At 38.7% G+C, this 19,651-nt stretch overlaps 1 protein-coding gene across 1 annotated transcript in view; it reads right to left on the bottom strand.

The window, feature by feature from the left end:
* The window catches only part of nbeab (neurobeachin b), a gene marked incomplete at both ends in the record, with an annotated part of 192,563 nt that overhangs the window by 98,097 nt on the left and 74,815 nt on the right, over window positions 1-19,651 (bottom strand). The window contains 16 exons of the mRNA XM_079246781.1: window positions 3,081-3,513; window positions 5,078-5,246; window positions 5,572-5,679; window positions 5,966-6,057; window positions 6,846-7,026; window positions 7,702-7,855; window positions 8,047-8,264; window positions 9,092-10,075; window positions 10,237-10,429; window positions 11,952-12,075; window positions 12,165-12,246; window positions 12,348-12,456; window positions 15,011-15,103; window positions 15,542-15,639; window positions 16,733-16,795; window positions 17,563-17,642. Coding sequence (XP_079102907.1) covers window positions 3,081-3,513; window positions 5,078-5,246; window positions 5,572-5,679; window positions 5,966-6,057; window positions 6,846-7,026; window positions 7,702-7,855; window positions 8,047-8,264; window positions 9,092-10,075; window positions 10,237-10,429; window positions 11,952-12,075; window positions 12,165-12,246; window positions 12,348-12,456; window positions 15,011-15,103; window positions 15,542-15,639; window positions 16,733-16,795; window positions 17,563-17,642 — 3,181 coding nt within the window. The remainder of the gene's footprint in view (window positions 1-3,080; window positions 3,514-5,077; window positions 5,247-5,571; window positions 5,680-5,965; window positions 6,058-6,845; window positions 7,027-7,701; window positions 7,856-8,046; window positions 8,265-9,091; window positions 10,076-10,236; window positions 10,430-11,951; window positions 12,076-12,164; window positions 12,247-12,347; window positions 12,457-15,010; window positions 15,104-15,541; window positions 15,640-16,732; window positions 16,796-17,562; window positions 17,643-19,651) is intronic.

Below are 19,651 nucleotides of genomic sequence, written 5' to 3'. Positions count from 1 at the left end.
GTAAGATTACAACTACATACTAAGTGGCAGGTCAAATGATGTACAACTGCTTTTCTTTTACCATAGAAGTAAAAAAACAAAAAATACAAAATAAACAAACAAAAAATACTTAGGAAATTGTGCCAATAATAAAGCATAAAATAAACCAGAAACAGTTTGCTACTGGCAAAGTTTTAACAAGTTAATAATTTCACATATTTTTAATAGGTAAATAAGGAAACGTTGGATTTTCGGTTTGGGTTTCATTGTAAAACTACTGAGTTATTTTGTGCTATTTTATACAAATAATGAAGATTTGTTAGACAGGAAAAAAAAATACAGAGTTCATTAATTATACATGTTTAAAAAAAAGCTTTTGAATGTTTGAGATTAAAACTGACCTTATGACCTCACGATGGCAAAGAAAAGCAGAGACACCACTAATTGTTCACATGCAGTCTGATTGAACGAGGTTTAAAGATCGTGCGGTGAACTTGGCCCGGCAAGAACTCCCTGACAGAAAGGAGAAGGAAAGCTTGTCCTTATCGAGTCTGCAGTTGGCCTTTGGGTTTGTGAGGGTGCCAGATAATGTCTCATCCAATCTCCTGCAGTTACTCTGGGTGACAAAGGCCAGGCCTTTGCACTGTCACAAGCTAAGCCTGTTGTCATCTGAAGCAAATCCCCAGATATCCTCCCTCAACAAAACAACACTGACTTTTACTGTCGCCTTTTGTTGCTGTTTTACATCTCCTGTCCATCTCAAAGATCACATCACAAAAAAGCACCATAGGAAACTTGCCTAATATGGACAAGATTATGTGTTGTTCAGCAGTTATTATTATATCGTTCCGTGCAATACAACAGATTTTTTCTAAATGATCAAAACTATTAAGTTTTATTTAGCTGATGTAATGAATCTCCAGCTTTTGTCAAAGGATAAAACATGGAAAAATTAGATGATGGAACACAGTGAAGGGCAGAGATGCCTTGTGGACAACTGCATAACAAGCATTCAATTCCAAAAATAGTAGTAAAATAAAACATTTGAAACCAAGCAGATCAAAATCAAATCAATCACACAGGGGAGAAAGAAAAACTGGAGAAACACTTGAAAGCTTTCTGAAATATTAATACCACCAGGGATACAGCTGTGCTCTGAAGAACGGTGATGACAAGTATCATTTATTTAGTAGAGCCATGTACCGTTATCTTAAAATCCCAATGACAGATTCCAAAAGATCAATAGCGTGTTTTGATTGTAGGAACTGGGTATGGATTTTTTCTTGCTTTCCAAATTTACCCTTTGCACGCATATTCCAGCAGAAGCATGCCCCTTCTGTGGCAAAGCTGGGACGTTACATTAGATCTACAGGATGTTGATAAAACACAAACCTCTTTTAATGAATAATTCATTAGCCAAGTGCTCATGAATCATGTATAGATTATCTAGTGCATATTTTATTAATAGAATTGTTTTAATTGAGTTGCAGAGAATAAAGCAAGGATTAATCTTAGAATGAATATTAATAAGGTCTGCGGCTCTGGGAGATGTCTGCAGAGTAAAGTATAGCCAAAGAAACGTTTCCTTTATGAATCCAAAATAAGATTCTAATCCAATAGTGCTGTATTTGGAGAAACAGAGGAAGATATGGAGAAAATATGCTGTGCTTCTATTCTACCACCAAATTTAATAAACAACAGTTATCACTGCTCTCCATCATGTGAAAACCCAAATATGAATGGATAAACAATATCTCAGAGCCAATTCAGAGACAAAAAAGAGGAAGATGAGGATTATTAAGGCTTTTTTATTATTTTTTTTTTTTACTGTATTCCCATATGGTCAGTCAGGTTTTTAGCCAGTTTAAACCCCACCTCTATGACAGGCTCTGCCATTTTTTTCCTCCCCTTTTTTGATGTTGTCACTCTCGATCTATTTTTGCGTTGACAGACAAATGAAAAGCCTTTCTTTGCCTGGCAGTTCATTTCACTGGCAGGTGGCAAACAATTAGACATAGCAAATAAAAGCAGGAGGGGGGGCAGACATGAAAAGCATGAGACAAAGTTGTAAATGTGGTCTGGAGGCTTTGTGTGAAAGCATTTCAAAAATAATACACTTTGCCTTGGCAACTCATTTCAAGCTGCCAGTTTCCATTACGGGTGTGAGCGGTGAGGACGATGGCTAGTTATGGTGTGCTCCGTGGCCACTTCTGTTCAATCTGTCATCAACGCCCCAGAGACCCCCACCCTGTCAGCTGTCTTCTATACACATACTCCTCCATCCTTCCCCTATTCATCAGGCTCACCTCAGCCCAGTTCAGCAACAGAATGCATTAAGCAGATGGGAGACCCCATTATTGCTTCTACCTCAGTGTGTACTGTCCCTACAGAACACAAAATAACTACATTTTAAACAAATAATTGGTAGGAAGGTCATTTTGTTTGTGTCAAACAATAGTTGAAAACTTTATCAGGCATAATATTTTGGTTAGAATGAGGTAAAGGTTGAAATCCCTGCTGCAGCACCCAAATCCAGACACAAATCTGTCTGGTTTTACCTAATCCAAGAATGTAAATAAACTTCAGTCGTAGAGCAGTGCTTCAGAGAACCTTTCAAACACAGGGATTTCTTGCTGAAGGGGAAAAAATACAATACAAACAGGCTGGTATGAATAATGTGTTGCAGTCTACTTAGAAACCATTAGTGGTATACTGCATTACTTAGGTAAACCTAAAAGGATCAACATTCTTATTATACGGTCACTTGAGAGATTTCACACACCCAGGCTCACAACCACATTTTTTTAAATGATTTTAACAGTTTGACATCTTTTCTAAAATAGTTCACATGGATGAAGTTCAAATGCTGATGGACATAACTATAGTTTTTCTGATCGACTTTAAGCTTGGGTTTGGGCTTTTATACCTTAAAAACATTTACTTTTCTGGGTACTGTTGAAATCGTTAAATCAAGAAAAACAAAGAATGATTGAAATGTGCAGAAAAATACAGCAGAATTTAAAGACTGACAAAAAAAAAAAAGGCATTTTTAATTATTCGGTTATACAAAGGTGTCTGTAGAACCAGTTATCCTTCCTCACCTGTCAAAAGAATGAAACTGCATAGGTAGCATAACCTGGGCTTTGGCTGTGGTGTCAGGATAAGACACAGGCTCTAGCCCAGCCTCCATGACCTCTAGAGGAGCTGCCACCAGGCTCTTCAAAATCTCCTTCACATTAATGCCCTTGTTGGACTGACAAGCACTGATAGTAGAGGACGGTGGTTTCAGGATCGCAGTGTTGGCAGATACAGACAGGCTGACTTGGGTCTTCTTCCCCTCTGAGCACAGACTGGATATGAGCTCAGCCATGGCACCAGACCCTCCTTTCCTGTGGTCCAGTTCAGACCCATTAAGGACACTGGCTGCTTGGTCATCTCCAATCCCAGAGTCTATGTGGGGTAGAGCGCATTCCATGTGGAGGTCTTCAGATGCCACAAGATTGTCTTTGCTACTTTGAAATACAGGTGGTGTTTCTGTAACAAACACAAACAAATCAGGGAGTGCCAGGTACTGACATGAATATTACACCTATCATATACCCTGAAAACGTTTGGTCACACATATCCATCAACCAGTGCAAAACACACTGCATATAAATACAAATCAAATTTAGATTAACATTTTTGTTGAAAGAGATAAAAGATGGGGATTCAGAAGTTAATAATTTATTACTCCTACCAACGGATAAAACTGCATTTCAGAACAAACTTTCCTTGCCAAAGAGTAAATATAGCATGTGTAGATTGAGTCACATAGATGGGAAGCTTCTCAGATCTCTTTATAAAGAATCCTCAAGTGAGATTAGTTAGCTGTTATTATCCCTCCACATTAATAAAACATTAATAATTTCCCACAGCTTCTTCTTTCCTAAAGACAAATCTATATAGCTGCTTTGACAAGCAGTTGATAAATATATATGCAGCTCCGCAACACAATAACATAATATAGTGAACACAAAACTTTTCTGTATGTATGTACATGTTTATGCAGTCAGGAGCACTTGGTTTACCTGTTAAATAAAAACTATACGTATAACTTTAAGTGCGTTTTTGTTTTTTCCCAGAGAGCTGAAGAAGTTTCTTTCCAGTCAGATTCTGGTTCACCGTGACACAGTGATTACCTACATGCAAGGGCAGCCATATAAATATTCATCACATGTCCCCTAACGAGGTCAGCAGGGCCTGATTTAGCCAGAAAGTCGTCTGGCTTCCTGGACCATCAGACAATCGTCTGCCACATGCCGTCTGGAAAATTCCCCTATTTTCTGGTCAAATTTATGAAGGCGGCAGTGTGCCTCTCTCCTCCCAGCAACCTCTATGATCCCATTCTCCTCTGGTGGATTGCTTGCCTAATGGGCACTGACAGATGGGGCTGAAAATAGCAAGCCTGGCTCCACTGCCCCAAAAACCCACAGTAGTTGGGAAGCATGCTGCTGCCTTCTCATCTCTGAACTTCTCGGCGCTCATCTTCTCTTCCTTTCCTGAGTGCTCTCAGCTCTTTAAATTGCACTTACATATTCCTTTTGGCCTCTCTCCTCTTCCTCTATTTTCTTTTATTCGCTTCACCTTTCATCTGAACGAAAGTTGAAAAAGTATGCTCAGTTGTACATTTCATGAAGGCAATTGGAACTGCAGCAGACATTGTGTTAAACCTTTGTAGGCAGCCGATGATTTCCTTTCATGTGACTTAATGTATTATTTATTACTTGAGTCACTTACTACCTTTCATTTCAGAATGAATGTTGATGCCAATTCAAGTTCATAACCACCATCTTCAGCACCAGTCTATTTCTTCCACATTTACTTCTGTGTGGTGCAATTAGCACAACTCATGAATAAATCATAGATGAGTCAGAGGAGTGCAGGCAGGATAGCCCTCATGTTTTACTGAATGAGCGCTCAAACCTCACAAGCAGCCACCAAAGTAAGAGAAAACACCATGGGTTTGTAGTATTTGTGCAGATCAGGCACCGCCATCTAAAACTAAGATAAGATGAGCGGGATGAATATAAGAAAGGCAGGGGACAGAGGCCAACACCTGTGCTGGTCGGTGAGTTGATCTCCTGACGCATGTCGCGACCTAACTGGCTGCTTATCTTGGCAGTCTCACGCTGAGGCTCAAGAATGTCACGGTATTTGGAAACCATGAGGACAGAGATGAAGTACACCACAGCTAAGGCCAAGAACTGGGCTTGTTTACTGTCATCCTGTGGAGAGGAATCATAAACACAGTTAATCCACTTTCTACTCAAGACAGTCATTTTTCATAATCCACTACCCAAATTGCTCTCTCACAGCAAATGTGTCTTAAACATAAAAATGCACAAATAGCACAACTACCAGGTTCACAAAATGTTTATTTCACCACAAATATCTCACTTTGAAAGAAAGTCATTCAGATGCAATGGCTTGAGCTTGGTGTTTCACCTTTGACTGAACAATTTGTCAGTGACAATAACTCAAGTAGATTATGTTCTCATTACCATTCCTTTGTCTTTGCACATCTCTAATAAACACATGTTCTAGGCTCACCACATCACGGAATACCACAGCACGAAGTCGATTGATGTCCACATCCTGCAGAAGGCGATCAGGGTCCTTGATCGGAGACAGGTTAGTAGAGACAGGCTCCATGGCTGTCTAAAGCACAAAGATAATTTGACACGTTATGCTCAATCAAAGCTCCGTTTAATCTTTTGTGTTTTCTATTGTTTTATTCATGCAGAGTTCCAGGGATTTAAAAACAAAACAGAAAGGCAGAAGAAGAAGAAAAAGGACAGTAATATTGTAGGCTCAGAGATGGATTTGGTATTACAACACGTGCAGAAAACCTAAACTGAAATAACTTTTATTAAAATGTATTGTTTTGTGTCTTTTTTTTTTTTTTTTTAACTAAAGGCACAAATAATACTAAATCACATCCTACCTTACAGGAATTCACAGTATTGTGCATGGCTTCATGTGTTCTGTTGTGTCTCTGCCTGCACTCCAGACAGTTTCTTACAGCCACACAGCATACTGTACACAAACAAATACACACAAAGCATACAAACAGGCTCTAATTTCAAAGTCAAGGGAAATTAAATGCTGATAACATGCATGACCTCTTTAAACCTAATCAGTTATTTCTGATGACTATTTGTTCCAGGCTGATGGAAAAGAGAGCAGGAGGAAAATCAGGAGCCAGACTGATTTCACACCGAAGCCAGTGATGAGAAATTGTATGTTCACAACAAGGACATGAAAGTCAGAAGGCTATTTCCCATCCCCCAGACCACAACTTGAAGTCAACAATCAAGCAAACACAGACTAACATATAGACAAACAAACCCAGAGGCGCAAGCAAAAATAAACAAACATTTAGGTTTTTGCACACATTTAGACGGACTGTAAAATGACAGGAGTTTTTTTTTTTTTTTTATCTGTCATACAAACAAAATTCACCTGCTCTTGTTTATATCAATTGAAAAGCAAACACACAAAAGAGCATAAAGTACTGTATGGAGTCCTATGTAACACACTAATGAGGAACACAGCAAGCTACCATTTAGAGAAAAAACCTGTTTGCACTGTAAATCAGCTTCTCTGCTCTGTAAATTCTAAAATAAAGAACATGTATTTTTTTCCACAGCAGAAAATGCAATAAATAAATAAACTGTGGATTTTACAATTTACTAAATACTTAGCACACAACTCTTTAATTAGCTTTGCTTAATGAAAGAAAGAGGATTTTCAGGGATTAGAGGAATTATTAGAATATGTGAAGAAAATACTATTATGACTTTTTCCAAACAAAAATGTCTTACCCAATCTGAGGCACTGGCGCATTAAGCCACCGGAGGACATGTTTTTCTCTGCCTCAATCTCACTGAAGTTCAGAGAACTTGAGAACACCAAGACATCTACCATAACCATGAGGCGGGACAGGAAAGTGATGGCGGTCTCTGACGACATACCCTGTGTTGCCTCAATGTTCTCCAACTCCATCTAGAACAAGTGATAAAAAACCATGGTTAAAAAAGTTTTCACCTCCAGTTGTGAAATGTTATTTCATGTGTGTGTTTAACAGAAACATGCACTGAAAGATCAAAATATCACACTTATACAGATTTGAGTGTTACATTTAAGACTAACATGCCACACAGTAGAAAAGACCTCAGTAGGATGAAAAAAGTTTGAAACACAGAAACCGTGTTCAGACTCAAAGTAGTATATTTTCAGGTACATTTACTAACAATAAATCCGTTGAGGAGACAATATGAAATTAAACAAGAAATTTAAATAACATAATTACTGACCTTAATAGTCTAACCATGCATGGGAAAAAAGGAAGATTATTAAAATCAATCTGAACCTAATGGAACAAATTAAAATCTGGTAATTACAAGACTGATTGGGGGAATATGAAATGACACACTAGAGGTTAATCACAAATATAAGAAGTATACCAAAGTATTGTTCTCACCATTAACTGTAGCAAATCCAGGATAAGCACAATGAGGTTAACTAATCAATAAACACAAAAAAGTTCTACTTCCCACTGATACACACTGCATTGCCATTTACACAGTGTACACTGGTCAACCACATATCAAGTAGTTACAATAAAGAAGCACTAGATGGCAACATTCCCCTAACATGAAGCTGCAGAGGGGCACTTACTGAGGGAGAAGTGGCCGCTGAGAGAAGGGGCAAAATGCCTCCACAAGCAATGATGATGTTGTCGACCATCTGCGATATGAGATGGATGGTGTTATGGACAAAAATGATGTTCTCGTTACTATTGACAAAGTCCATCACAGACTTGGTGGAGTGGCTGCAAAATAGAAAAAAGAAAAAAAAAATTATGTTTTTTCATATATCAATCCTGCTCATTTTCATTCAAATCCTTAAAAATCTTTACAATATAAAATGTCACAAGCACATAACATGCACAGGATCACTACTTGCACCATGCTCAACCTCCTTCTCTGCAACTCTTAAGTCCATGTAAATCACTTAACACACCTCCTCCAGACATGGACGTCATTCTCCAGTGCAAACAGCAGGTCAGTGAGCAGTCTCTGGTGCATGGCAGACCATTTGAACTCTGGGATGCGAAACATCGTAGTGCGTGGACCGGGGCTGAACTGCCGTTGTTGTTCTTCTGACATGGGCACCCCCCTAAAGCCAAGGTCCACACATATGTCCCTTTCCATCTGTGAAACTAGGCGAGCATGCACACCCTGATAGGAAAAACATACATTTTTAGCAGCATATAATATCATATGTATTACAATAAACATCCCTTTAATTGCATGAAGAAGCTACTTCTATTATTCTTAAATTAATAGCACATCCATAATCAGATAGAATGTAAGTTTAATATGAGTCATCATAATCGTTTCATGCCTGTGGGTACATAAATATGCTGAATGCAGCCTCTAACCTGAGGTAAATAAGAGAGAGGTGGTGCAAAAAGTCAATTTGAAAGAAAAGGCAGCCATGAATTCAATATGAGCAATTATGCAACAGCAGAGAAAGGTTTAAAAATAAATCATGCCTCCCACTGGCCCGCCATCAGTGACCCAGTCTAGGCAAAAGAGCCTGACCTCTGAAAAGGAGCACAGAGGAATGGGGCAATATACAAATCCCAGGCGGTTGTTGTAGAATAATTCTTTGAGTCTTTCTGGCCTCCTGTTGGCTCAGTTAACTATTCCAGCAGCCCAGTTTCCTGTGTCTCAGAGGGTTGATGCCTGATGTGCACCGGGCCTTCTTGTCCCCATTACAAGCACAGTCAGAGGGGAAAAAAAGATCTCTCTGGGTCTGTTAACATAGAAATGTTCACTAACACATTCAGGCAATAAGCTTAGCCTCTCTTTTCAACTTTCTATTTTTCTGGGGCTGCCATTTCCCAGTTTTCATGACTGTTACAGTTCCCTCTTAAAGAACTCTGAAAGTATACTGCTTGCAGTAAAAACAGTAAAACATGTATTTCTCTGATGAAAAACAAAAGTTTCTTGTGTCAGATAATAAATTGATTTACTTTACAATATGATTTAGTGAATCTAACCTGTGTGGTGGCTGTTGTCTGAATCTTCTTCATCTCTTTGTCTTTGCCATCATCTGATTTCTCCGTGTCTGAGGTGTTGCTCGTTGCATCTATTGCACTGCTGGTCTTTCCATCTGAGGGGTCTCCCTCAGATGCAACCACGCCCTCAGCGGTCTGTGGGATCTTGGAGGAGTTCTGAGTTTCAGTTCCAGCCACAGAACTGATACCTTCAAGGGCTGTTTGAAACTCAAACTCGTCTTTCTCCAGGATACAGGGTAAGGCACTGCCTGTCATGTGAGCGAGAAGTCTAAGTTCCTCACTGGGGCTGACGTGAGCAGGCAGCTCTGGATTGGGCAGGACCAGAGGTTCGACTGGACTGAGATCAGACAGTAACTTGTCATCTATGCCAACTGCTGCCTTGGCAAACAGGAAGTTATGAGAGATACTGTCCTTGTCATCATCCAATGTAATAAGAGGGGCAGCATTGTTGTCATCCATACTACCTTTTGGCAACAACATACTGCTGGCATTACTGTTGAGCTTTTCCACAGCAGCACTATAAACATCATCCAGCAAACAATCCACCTCAACCAGCGGTCCATTCTCAGTTACCCCCAAAGGTTCAGAGGACATCTCGATATCATCCAGCTTAACTTCTGTAGCTTCTACCTTTTCAGCCTTGATGTCCACCAGAAGGTCATGAACTTCAACACTGACTCCATTGACAGCACCCTCTGATCCTCTGTAACCATCTTCAGGTCCTTTTCCTTCTGCCAGGAGGTTGCGCGAGTCAGCACTCTCATTGTCTGTCTCACTTTCAGGTGAACGAGAGCTATCGTCCATTTCTCTGATCTCAATCACACCTTTAATACCAGAGGCCTGAGCAGACAGACCAGAGATAGTACTGACCAAACCTTTCTTTCCTTTTTTAATATTCTCCTCTTCCTGACGCTGATACTCCTCATACATCTTGGCCAAGTATTCTTTATGTGCCTCATATGTTACCTAAAAAAACAAAACAAATCAAAGCTATAATCAGCCACATGTTTACAGAATGGTACCATTTACTGAAGATAAGTTTAGAATAGGCTTGAAAAAATAGCTAAAAATGTCTCCCTCAGCAGCAGAGGTCAGTATTTCTCTTTGTTATCTGTAGCTATGCTCACCTTAGAGTGGGCTATGGAAAGAGTGTCCACCCACACGCGCCAGCCTCCCCATTCATACTTGATGGCATGATAGAGCAGAATACGAAAGATGTTGTACACCATCTCAGTGATTTTCTGCTCTTCTGAGTTTTTAGGATTGATGTATCCAAGAGAAAACATCCAGTCCTGCCAAACGGAACACTGCAGCAGACATCTGCAACATGCACATCAACAATACTCGGCTCAACATAAACAGAATAAAACATTTTGGGAAGATGAAATGAACTCTGATCCTCTGATATCTTATGTATGAAACGTTTGAAAACAGCAAAATGAGATTAGTTTTTCTCATATGAATCTAACAGTGTCCCTTGCCACAAGCTAACTAATAATGTACAAAATCTATAGGAAGCTACATAACAAAAAGAAATAACATTTCTGAGACACCAGTGACAGCCTCCCATGCTGTTCTGAGGAAGTTTTCAGCTCTTTAACATGTCTAAAACAGGTCCACTAAGTTCTGAGATTGATTTCAGTTAGCTTAGTAAGGAGTCCAGGTCATTTTTCTGTTGACATTGAGGACTGAGCTAAAGTCTGAGTCAAATCAAACTGTGGGAGATCTTGATGCAGGTGATGAAGCATGGTCCTGCATAAACATCACAGCCTTCTTGGATGCTGCTGTCCTCTTCTTTTCCCACTGCCTTACAAAAGCATGTTCTAGGATCTTTGTGTAGGTCTTAGATTAATTTACAGTAAACCCTCAACCAAAAAAGCTCTGATAGCTAATCTTTAATATTAGCTACCTCTACCAGTTTGTCCTTTTCCACTATGCTATGCCATACACTAAGCTGAGCTATTGGCTGTTAGTAGTCCAGTCACTGGTGAATAATTCTCCTTCACTCACCCTAATTCTCTTTGTCCACAAAAGCTTTGAAAGCATTTTGTTTTGGTGTGTCCTATCCAAATCTTATTGATTCAGCTTGTGAATCTTAATCAGTGGTGTTTGTAGTTTAAGCCTTACTTTACCGTGTCATTCTGAACACTCCAGGCAAGTTGTATGTCTGGAATATAGTAGGACTACAGGATATTAAGCTTCTTATTTGCACCTTTTGTTATTGTGTGTGTGGGAGTGTTTTTTCCCAAATACACAATGATTATCAACACTAAATGTCCGCATGACCTGTGGTGTCTGTAGTCATTTTTTGCTTGTCCTTTTTTGTGGTGTATTTCATCTGGATTCCCATCTGAATGATTATCCACGTTCAGGTGAGGTTCTTGTCACTTTACACTTCACCATTCCTTATGATATAATGAGTGAAAATGATGAAAAACAACTTAAAAGATCAATTATGCATTGTGAGAAAATGATTATCTAATTATTGAAAAAGAAGTGTTACCTTTGTTTTGTTTTTTCTCATCCACACTTGAACAATATTCCATTACTTCCCCATTCATTCAAGGTCAAATAAAATAATTAAATAAAATTATTAGGAATTATAATTCAGTTATGTATATCAGGAGAGCAAGGATGGGAATGTGAGCAAAAGACACAAAGAAAGTTGGAGCAACTGTCAAAAGGGTCTACATCTACGTGACTAAAGATGATTAATTAAAGTCAATATCAGCCTATTAAACACACAAAAAGAAGGTAAACTATATTCCTAATTTTTAATATTTTGTTTAAGAAATTGATCAGTAAGATATTCAAAGGGAGGACAAAAAAAGACTCCACTCACCGTCTGTTCTCTCGACTGTTGCTGAAGAGTTTGATCATATCAGACAAGAAGAGCCGTCGGACCTCCATCAGCTCTGCACTGGGAAGGCAGTTCTTCAGTAAAGTTGCTACCACCTTGAGAATCACTAGCATGCAAACAGAAACATATACACACACTGTAAAACTTAACAAAATACTGTAGAAAGAAAGAAAAAAAAAAAAAAAACTGGCTTACTTGGGTTCTGAATCTTGACAGTGGAGTCAGGCTCCGGATGAGGTTTGTGAACAACTTGTGTGCATACCTGCTCTGTCAGAATCTGGTGCAGAAAGCAATACACAGACATGAGTCATGTACACTGTATACAGAAACTAATATCACAGTCATGCTATGACATTTGTCAAGAAAGTATTTTGTTACCTCATACAGAGTGTTGTAGGTTGTAACAGAAACTGTGCTGGTGTTCAACATCAGCCTTTCGCCAAGAAGAGTGAAAAGGCTGTGTGTGTGCATGATCTCCACCTTTCTTCTGTGGACACACACATGCACAGACATAATAGTGAAGTGGCTTGTTTGGAACGTCATATGTTGCTGAAAGGATCAGTGAGTGTCATCAGCTTGCCTCCCTATTCTCACCCAGAGGGAGCCAGACTGTGGAGACAAGTGTCAGAAACTGCCTCCTGTCAGAAATTGGTTGGATTTTGTCGAAGGTGTGTAGGATAACGAAGTTAGCCTGTCACTTGGAGCAGTTCCAAGATACTGAAGTATAGCACAGAAGCATGGGTGCATGCTGTTTGCAGATAACTGCATTTGCAAACAACATAAGGACTGCTGTCAGTGTGCTAATTCAAACTTGGTCTATTTTGTTGCCACTGGCCCAAAATAATTGGGAATTTCCTAATAAAACCTTTATTTACTGCATAGGCTGACAAATTTCAGTCAAAGTAGTTTACTTTTTAACTTAATGTTTTTTTAATTATCAGCCAAGACAATGGTGGCAAAACAAGACACATACAGGGTGTATAACAATTAGTACCAAAGACCCTGTAAACAGAGAAATAACATGATCATACAACAGGAGGCATACTTAGTTGGAAGACTTGCAACCCAAAGTGTCATGTTGACTCCATCATTTCTATTTGATTTTAAATTTTAAAAATATGTTTGTTTTTATTTTTTCTTTTTTTTTAAGCATAGTTGTGTGGCGCTTATTAGCAGTCAGTGGCTTACCGGCAGCTGATTGCCAGAGCAGAGCACTCACAAAATGGAAAATTGGAAAGTTCGCTGACAGATTGGTTAAAACAGTAAGCTACTCAGAAGCAGGCCATGAGAATGGTGAATGCTCCACCATATATAGCTTTAAAGGTTACACAGCTAAAAAGTTCAAGCAAAACTTGCATTTTACATTTCCAGAGTGGCAAATGTTCATCTGAATCTGGTACAAAGACGATCATTACTGTAATGCTTTAACTTTCCATAGGAAAATATGTTTTAAATATGTAATTTTATTATCACACAAGTCAGCAACAGATTTAAAGGCAGAGTATGAAAGATTTCAAGGTGATACTTTCCACCACCAGGTGGCAAACACCAGGTCGTGAGCAAAACCACAAAACTGCTACCTCCACAAACGACCACAGGTTGGCAGTAATGAGCAAAACTCACCCCTCACCCCTCCTCCTTGCCAGCTCCAATAATAGTAGAAATCGCTTGTGAGCTATAGCTCAGAGCCGCTCTGCAATAAATGGGCTTATACTCACCCTACTGGTGGAAAAAAGTTCTTTTTTTTTTTTTACTGGTCAGAAAACATTCAAGAAGGGTCTTTGTCATTAATTAAACTTGTAATTTAATAACACATCAAATATGGACAGACTGGAACCTACATGTTTAAAAAAACTATCTAATTATGATTGTAGTTATTTTTTTAGTTCATTTATTTTGAAAATATTGAAAATCTTACATACTCTACCTTTAATTATTAACCAAAACATCTACGAACAACTAATGGCTCTCTTTAAAGAAAAAAAATCCTAATTTGGCAAAAGATAATATTGAAAAGTGTGTTCAGAGTAATAGAAATCATAATGTGAAATTGGACTGTTATTCAATATTTATGTAAACAGATGTACAACAGCCGTTAGGTTGACATGCTTTTAACTTGAACCTAAGGTTGTTTCATTTTTCATTCAGCAACAACACTACCGGCGCTCCACTGCTGTGAGCATAGCAACACTTCGATTCACCCTTAACTATAGAATATCCAGCCAGCGATCTCACTGCTTTTCATCTTGAATGTGAAGTGCAAAGGCGATCTGTTCTCATCCTAGTAGACAGTTTATCATATATTTTCATCTGTGGGACAGTGACTTGGGCCTCTTCCACTCGTCTCTAATATGAATTAATGGTTTAAGGGCTAAAAGCCAAGGCTTGAGGGGTTTCTCAAAATGGAGCACCCCAATTTAAAAAACTGGCAGCTAGTCAAGAAGCCTTTACTGGTTTCTGCTTGGCATTAGCAGATGAGTCCTCTTTCTGAATGCAAAACCTGCTTTATAATAGCATAAGTTGTTCATATTAGTGTGTGTGTGTGTGTGTGTGTTTTTTTTTTTTTTTTTTTTTTTTTTTAAAAGAAAATCAGTATGTAAATTTGAGGAGCTTGTTTAATGAATATTACTGATTGGACAGTGACTAATTAGGTGGAGTTGTTATGTCTATAATATGGAGAATTGTTGCCGGCATTCTGTTAACTAACTTTGTCAGACAAAACATGAGACCATATTTTTATCAGTGATTTAAGCCTTAGACATGACTCCAACAAATGTGAGTACTTTTGTTGATTTGGATACTGAGATGTGTCCCTTTTCTTTGTCATTTTTCCAGACACAAATTCCATATTACGGCATTTTGATAGTGATGTGGGCAAAACATGGACACAAAGGGTAGAAACAGTGACACAAACTAAAGATTTATCGTAGTAACATTATTAATTTTCACAAAGTCTATTTAAATTATTTCTTGGGAAAAAAAAGAAGAAAAAAACAATGATTATACAGTTATAGGTATTGCAGAAGGTAAGCTTTACTTACTTGTGTCCCAGATGTTTCAGGAAGTACCCGAGTACTTTGAGGGATTGTACACGAATGTTTTCACTCTTAGAGGCCAGGAGTTTGTAGATCACCCTGGAATATACATATATCAGCGGAAACTGGCAGCAGTACATGGTCTTAAGAGAATTAACTATAGTCCAGCTGATGGAAAGGCTGTGCACTGGCTGGCTGACAACGTCTTTCCTTGAGGATAAAATTCCATCAGCAATAAAAAAAAAAAAAAAGTCTTAATGAAAATAACAGCCATGTCCATAGAGCACATATGTATTTTGTAGTATCACGCACAGTATCACAAGTTTGATTTTCTTATACTGTAACACTTATACTTATCTATTTATATTGTATATAATATTGTAAATTTCGATGCCAGGTTTTTCTTGGGATTTTATGTAAGTGAACCTATGAATAATTCATGCATAACATAGCAGATATTTAGATTTTTATCTGTGAAATTACTCCTCCTTTTTGTGCCTCAGCATTGCGTCTTGTGTTTTTTGCTGCAAGGCATACCGTATTCCATTTCTCTGGTCAAAAGCAGGAATCATGGATGCTGGATGCTCAGACATAAGGGCTACCACCAGCTGTAACACATCGTGCAGATTGTCATCCTGAAGGCAAATCAGGACAGAAAAACAACAATGAAAAAGCAAGTTAGAAACAGGAGCACTTGAGACAATATGCACCTTGTTACTTGTTAAGACACAACTTCTGTCAATCTTTCTGTTCCACAAATCTATCTGTGTGTCTTAGCTTAGCAGCAGCAGGGGAAACAAAGATGATCAGGCTTTTTGGACTTCAACAAATTCCTCTGGATCCCTCTGTGGGATTACGAGTTGTTCCTAAGCCACGTAGGACATACAATCTCCACATTTGATCCTGGGATCAACAGCAGTGTCCCTGCCTAGGTGCCAGTGGACCTCTTACTAGATGTGCCATGGGCTACTTATAATTAACAGAAATAAAACCACCTCAACTGACTGCTCAGTGTGAACAAGCAGTGGGTTTACTAAAAGAGCCTCAATTTTAAAAAAGAAAAAGTGTGCTTATTTGTGACAGAAATGATATATCTCAGCTGATAACTCAAGAACTTTGCCTTAAAAAGTGTTGTGCAGTGCATTTAAATTCTGTTCTTTAAAATCACCACATGGTAAAAATCAAAGTTGGCCCTAAAAAGGCTTCTTCCAATGGTTGATATCACTATCAGATGGGCAAATGATTGATGTAGATTGAATATTACTATTTATCCCTAAGCTACTACTTCACATCCCTGAATATCTTTGAGGCAAACTGTAGCAACCTTTTCTGCCTGGTAACCATTTGCTGAAAAACTGAAGCTAGCCATGCTCAAAATACAGCTTAGTTTTACCTCCTGTTGTCCAACAATGGACCTAGCGTTTGCTGCACAAAGTGAATTTAGACCAAAGCAAATGTAGCTAATTTTACAACTATCTTGTTGGAGTCATGTCTCCCCACATTTTTAGTCATTTCCAAAGCAGGACACAAATACCTGCTGAATGAAGAAGTTTGGTTTTGGAACCAAAGACAAGAGATGAGCATTAACTCTAAAGCAACTTCATTTCAAGCTCAGGCTTTCTTTACATTGAAAAACACTTTCCTAGTAGGATCCTGAAGTTCATAGAAGGAAAGTGGCAGAACAAAATGGTGAGTAAACATATGCAGAGAAGAGGAAGACCCCTGTACCTCATTCATTGTCAACAAGTAGTTCAGGATGCTCTGTAATTCATCCTCCTTCACACCTCGATCCTACAACAATGCAAAAACAGAAAGGCAAAATATTAATGATGCACAAAGGATTTGTCTCAAGATCTTGATAAACTGATTATTTAAGAATGTATACACACACACACACACACACACACACACACACACACATATATTTACATACACATAAAATACAAAGGTTTTGTAATTCCTTTAGTGCTTAAATTGATTGATTGTACTGGTCTAAGTTTGTTATTCATCTTTCAAAGCCTGTTGCAATTTATGTTGACTCCACCATGCCATGGGAAGCCCCCTACAGAATGCAGCATATGCACCTGTATGGTGACTTAAAATATGCAGTTTAAAACACTAAAATCCCTGGAGTTCTTTTCTGCTATTTGCATGTGTTAATGAATTATGATAAATAATTCAGTTTTCATCTGCTGTCCATTAATAACCTTAAAGTATTACCTTCAATGGGCTAAATTCATTTAACTGACAATCAGCTAATCCAAATGTAATTAATTACAATAACTGAGACAAAGATAGCAATTTGTGCAATTTGTAATGCTGAAACCCACAAATGGTTGGTAGCTTGACTCAAATAATTAATTAGGTATCAAAGCTAAAGCAATTTCCTCCTGATTAAATTTTAATCAGTCCTTTTTCAATTCAGCTGATGTGTTTTTTTTTATTTATTGAAGAATGTACCAGTTGAACATTTATAATGATAACACAGGCACAATCTCTCGACTTTAGCAGTGCAGTCGTGGGAGAGACCGTGATGGATGAGGACAGGAGAGCTATACCTTCAGAATGAGTTGCTTGAGGAAGAGAAGCATGAATGCCCGCAGAGAAATGACTTCTTTCTGGGTTGGCCGTGGACCATCTGGAGTTTGAAAGAAAGTAAATGAAGCAATCAAAGAAAAAGAAAAAGAAAAAAGACTTAGATTAAATGGTTTCTACAATTTCTACTACTTTCTTTTCATCATTTTCTTGTCTTGCTTTGATTTTTTTATTAGTTTTTTTTAGAAAATACAAATTAAATAAAACCTCAAGTAACAAGAACATCTTTTGTATTTCAACAGAGAATTATATACAATAATTGTTATCATACAGGGCATGGGTATGGGGTATTTGGCTAAGAGAGGAAGACCAGACTTCTCACTCCCCAGACACTACTTGAAGCTGGTTTGAAGGGGTGCTAGGGCTTTCCTAGTCAAGCCGTGAGATATAGTCCTTCCAGCACATCCTGGGTCTTCCCTGTGGTCTCCTTCAGAGAAGATGGCCATGCCCAGAAAACATCATGAGGAAGGTGTCTAGTAAACATCCTAACCAAATGCCTGAGTCACCTCATCTGGCTCCTCTCCAAGCAGAAGAGCAGCAGAGCAGGGCTCTACTCTGAGCCTTTCCAGAATGACCAAGCTTCTCATCCTTTCTCAAAAGTAGAGCTCAGCCATCCTGTGGAGAAAACTCAATTTGGACACTTATTTCTGCTCGTGTTTTTTCAGTCAATACCTTCAGCATGTGGCAACAGATAAGGGTAGCACAGCAAGTAAATCAAGAGCTTTGCCTTTTGGCTCAGCTCCTTCTTCACCACAACAAGACCAATACAGAGTTTGCGTCTCTTTAGATGTTGCACCAATCCACCTGTTGATCTCCAGTTCCATCCCTCCCTAACTTGTGAACAAGACCCAAAATACTTTAACTCCTCCACCTGTGACACAACCTCATTCTCAACCCAGAATGGACACTCCACTCTTTTCCAACTGATGACCATGGTCTCAGATTTTGGTGTGCCAATTCTCATGTCAATTGCTTCAGACTCAGCTGCAAGTCCATCAGTCCAGCCAGCATTGGAGTTCATGGCCAGATGAAGCAAATAGAATAACACCATCTACAAATACCAGAGACCTAATCTTGAGGTTACCAAATGGGATCCCTTCCAACATCTCGGCTGTGCCTAGAAATTCACAGAAGTTAAGAAGAGCAGTGACAAAGAACAGCCTTGATGGAATCCAACCCTCAATGGATATCAATCTATTTTATTTGTGGCAATGCAGACCAAGTTCTGGCACTGGTCACATAGGGACCAGACAGCTCCTAAAATGGGTCTGTTGCACCATACTCCTGGAGCAACATCCCACAGGGCCAAAGGGATCGTTGCCACTTGGTATATTAATCAAAATGTAATCATCATACATGTTGCATCAAACTCCCAGGCAGCCTTGACCACAACTTAATGCCAAGGTATCCAGCCCAAGGCCATCTCAGTCCCACCTGCCCATCATGCTTGCACACACCTTTAAACCTACCCAGAATTCTTCTGCCAACTTATGATTACTTTGATGAACTGAACTTATCCACACATTGGAATCAATTTCTTTGCAAAGAACCTCTTTTCACTTTAGATGATATTGCTCAGTGATATTGGCAAGTTTATCTAATCTGTGTAAATGTGCCAAAAATGAACAAAACAGACTGTTTAACCATCCTATCAAACAGCTTTAGGTGTTTTGCTCATGTGCTTGACAGAGGAAATCAGTTTGAACACAAATCAGATTTTATACAATAGTCTCGCCTTTGCTTTTTAAAACCAAAACATGTTTTTTTTTTTTTTTTTTACACTAAGTAAAGTTATAAGCCTCAGCAATAGTCAGATCAATATAGCATATGTTCAACAGATGGTAAAATACAGAGTAAGGCATTTATCTCTCCAAACCTCTTCTGACTGCACCAACCACCACCTTAGAATGAGTAGCACTCTGTCCTGGTAAATATTACCTCATTTCTTATTCACTATGTGAAGCAAAACCAGGTATTAAGACACTTAATCAATCTCTTCCAATTGCAGGGGTATTTTATGGCAGTAACTGGGTGAAACAGAAATGCAGAAGC

The sequence above is a fragment of the Telmatherina bonti genome, assembly GCF_933228915.1.
Source record: "Telmatherina bonti genome assembly, chromosome: 9".
In the NCBI taxonomy this organism is placed as follows: Eukaryota; Metazoa; Chordata; class Actinopteri; order Atheriniformes; family Telmatherinidae; genus Telmatherina; species Telmatherina bonti.
The sequence above is the reverse complement of the archived record's forward strand: the minus strand, read 5'-3'. Positions and strand labels throughout refer to the sequence as shown.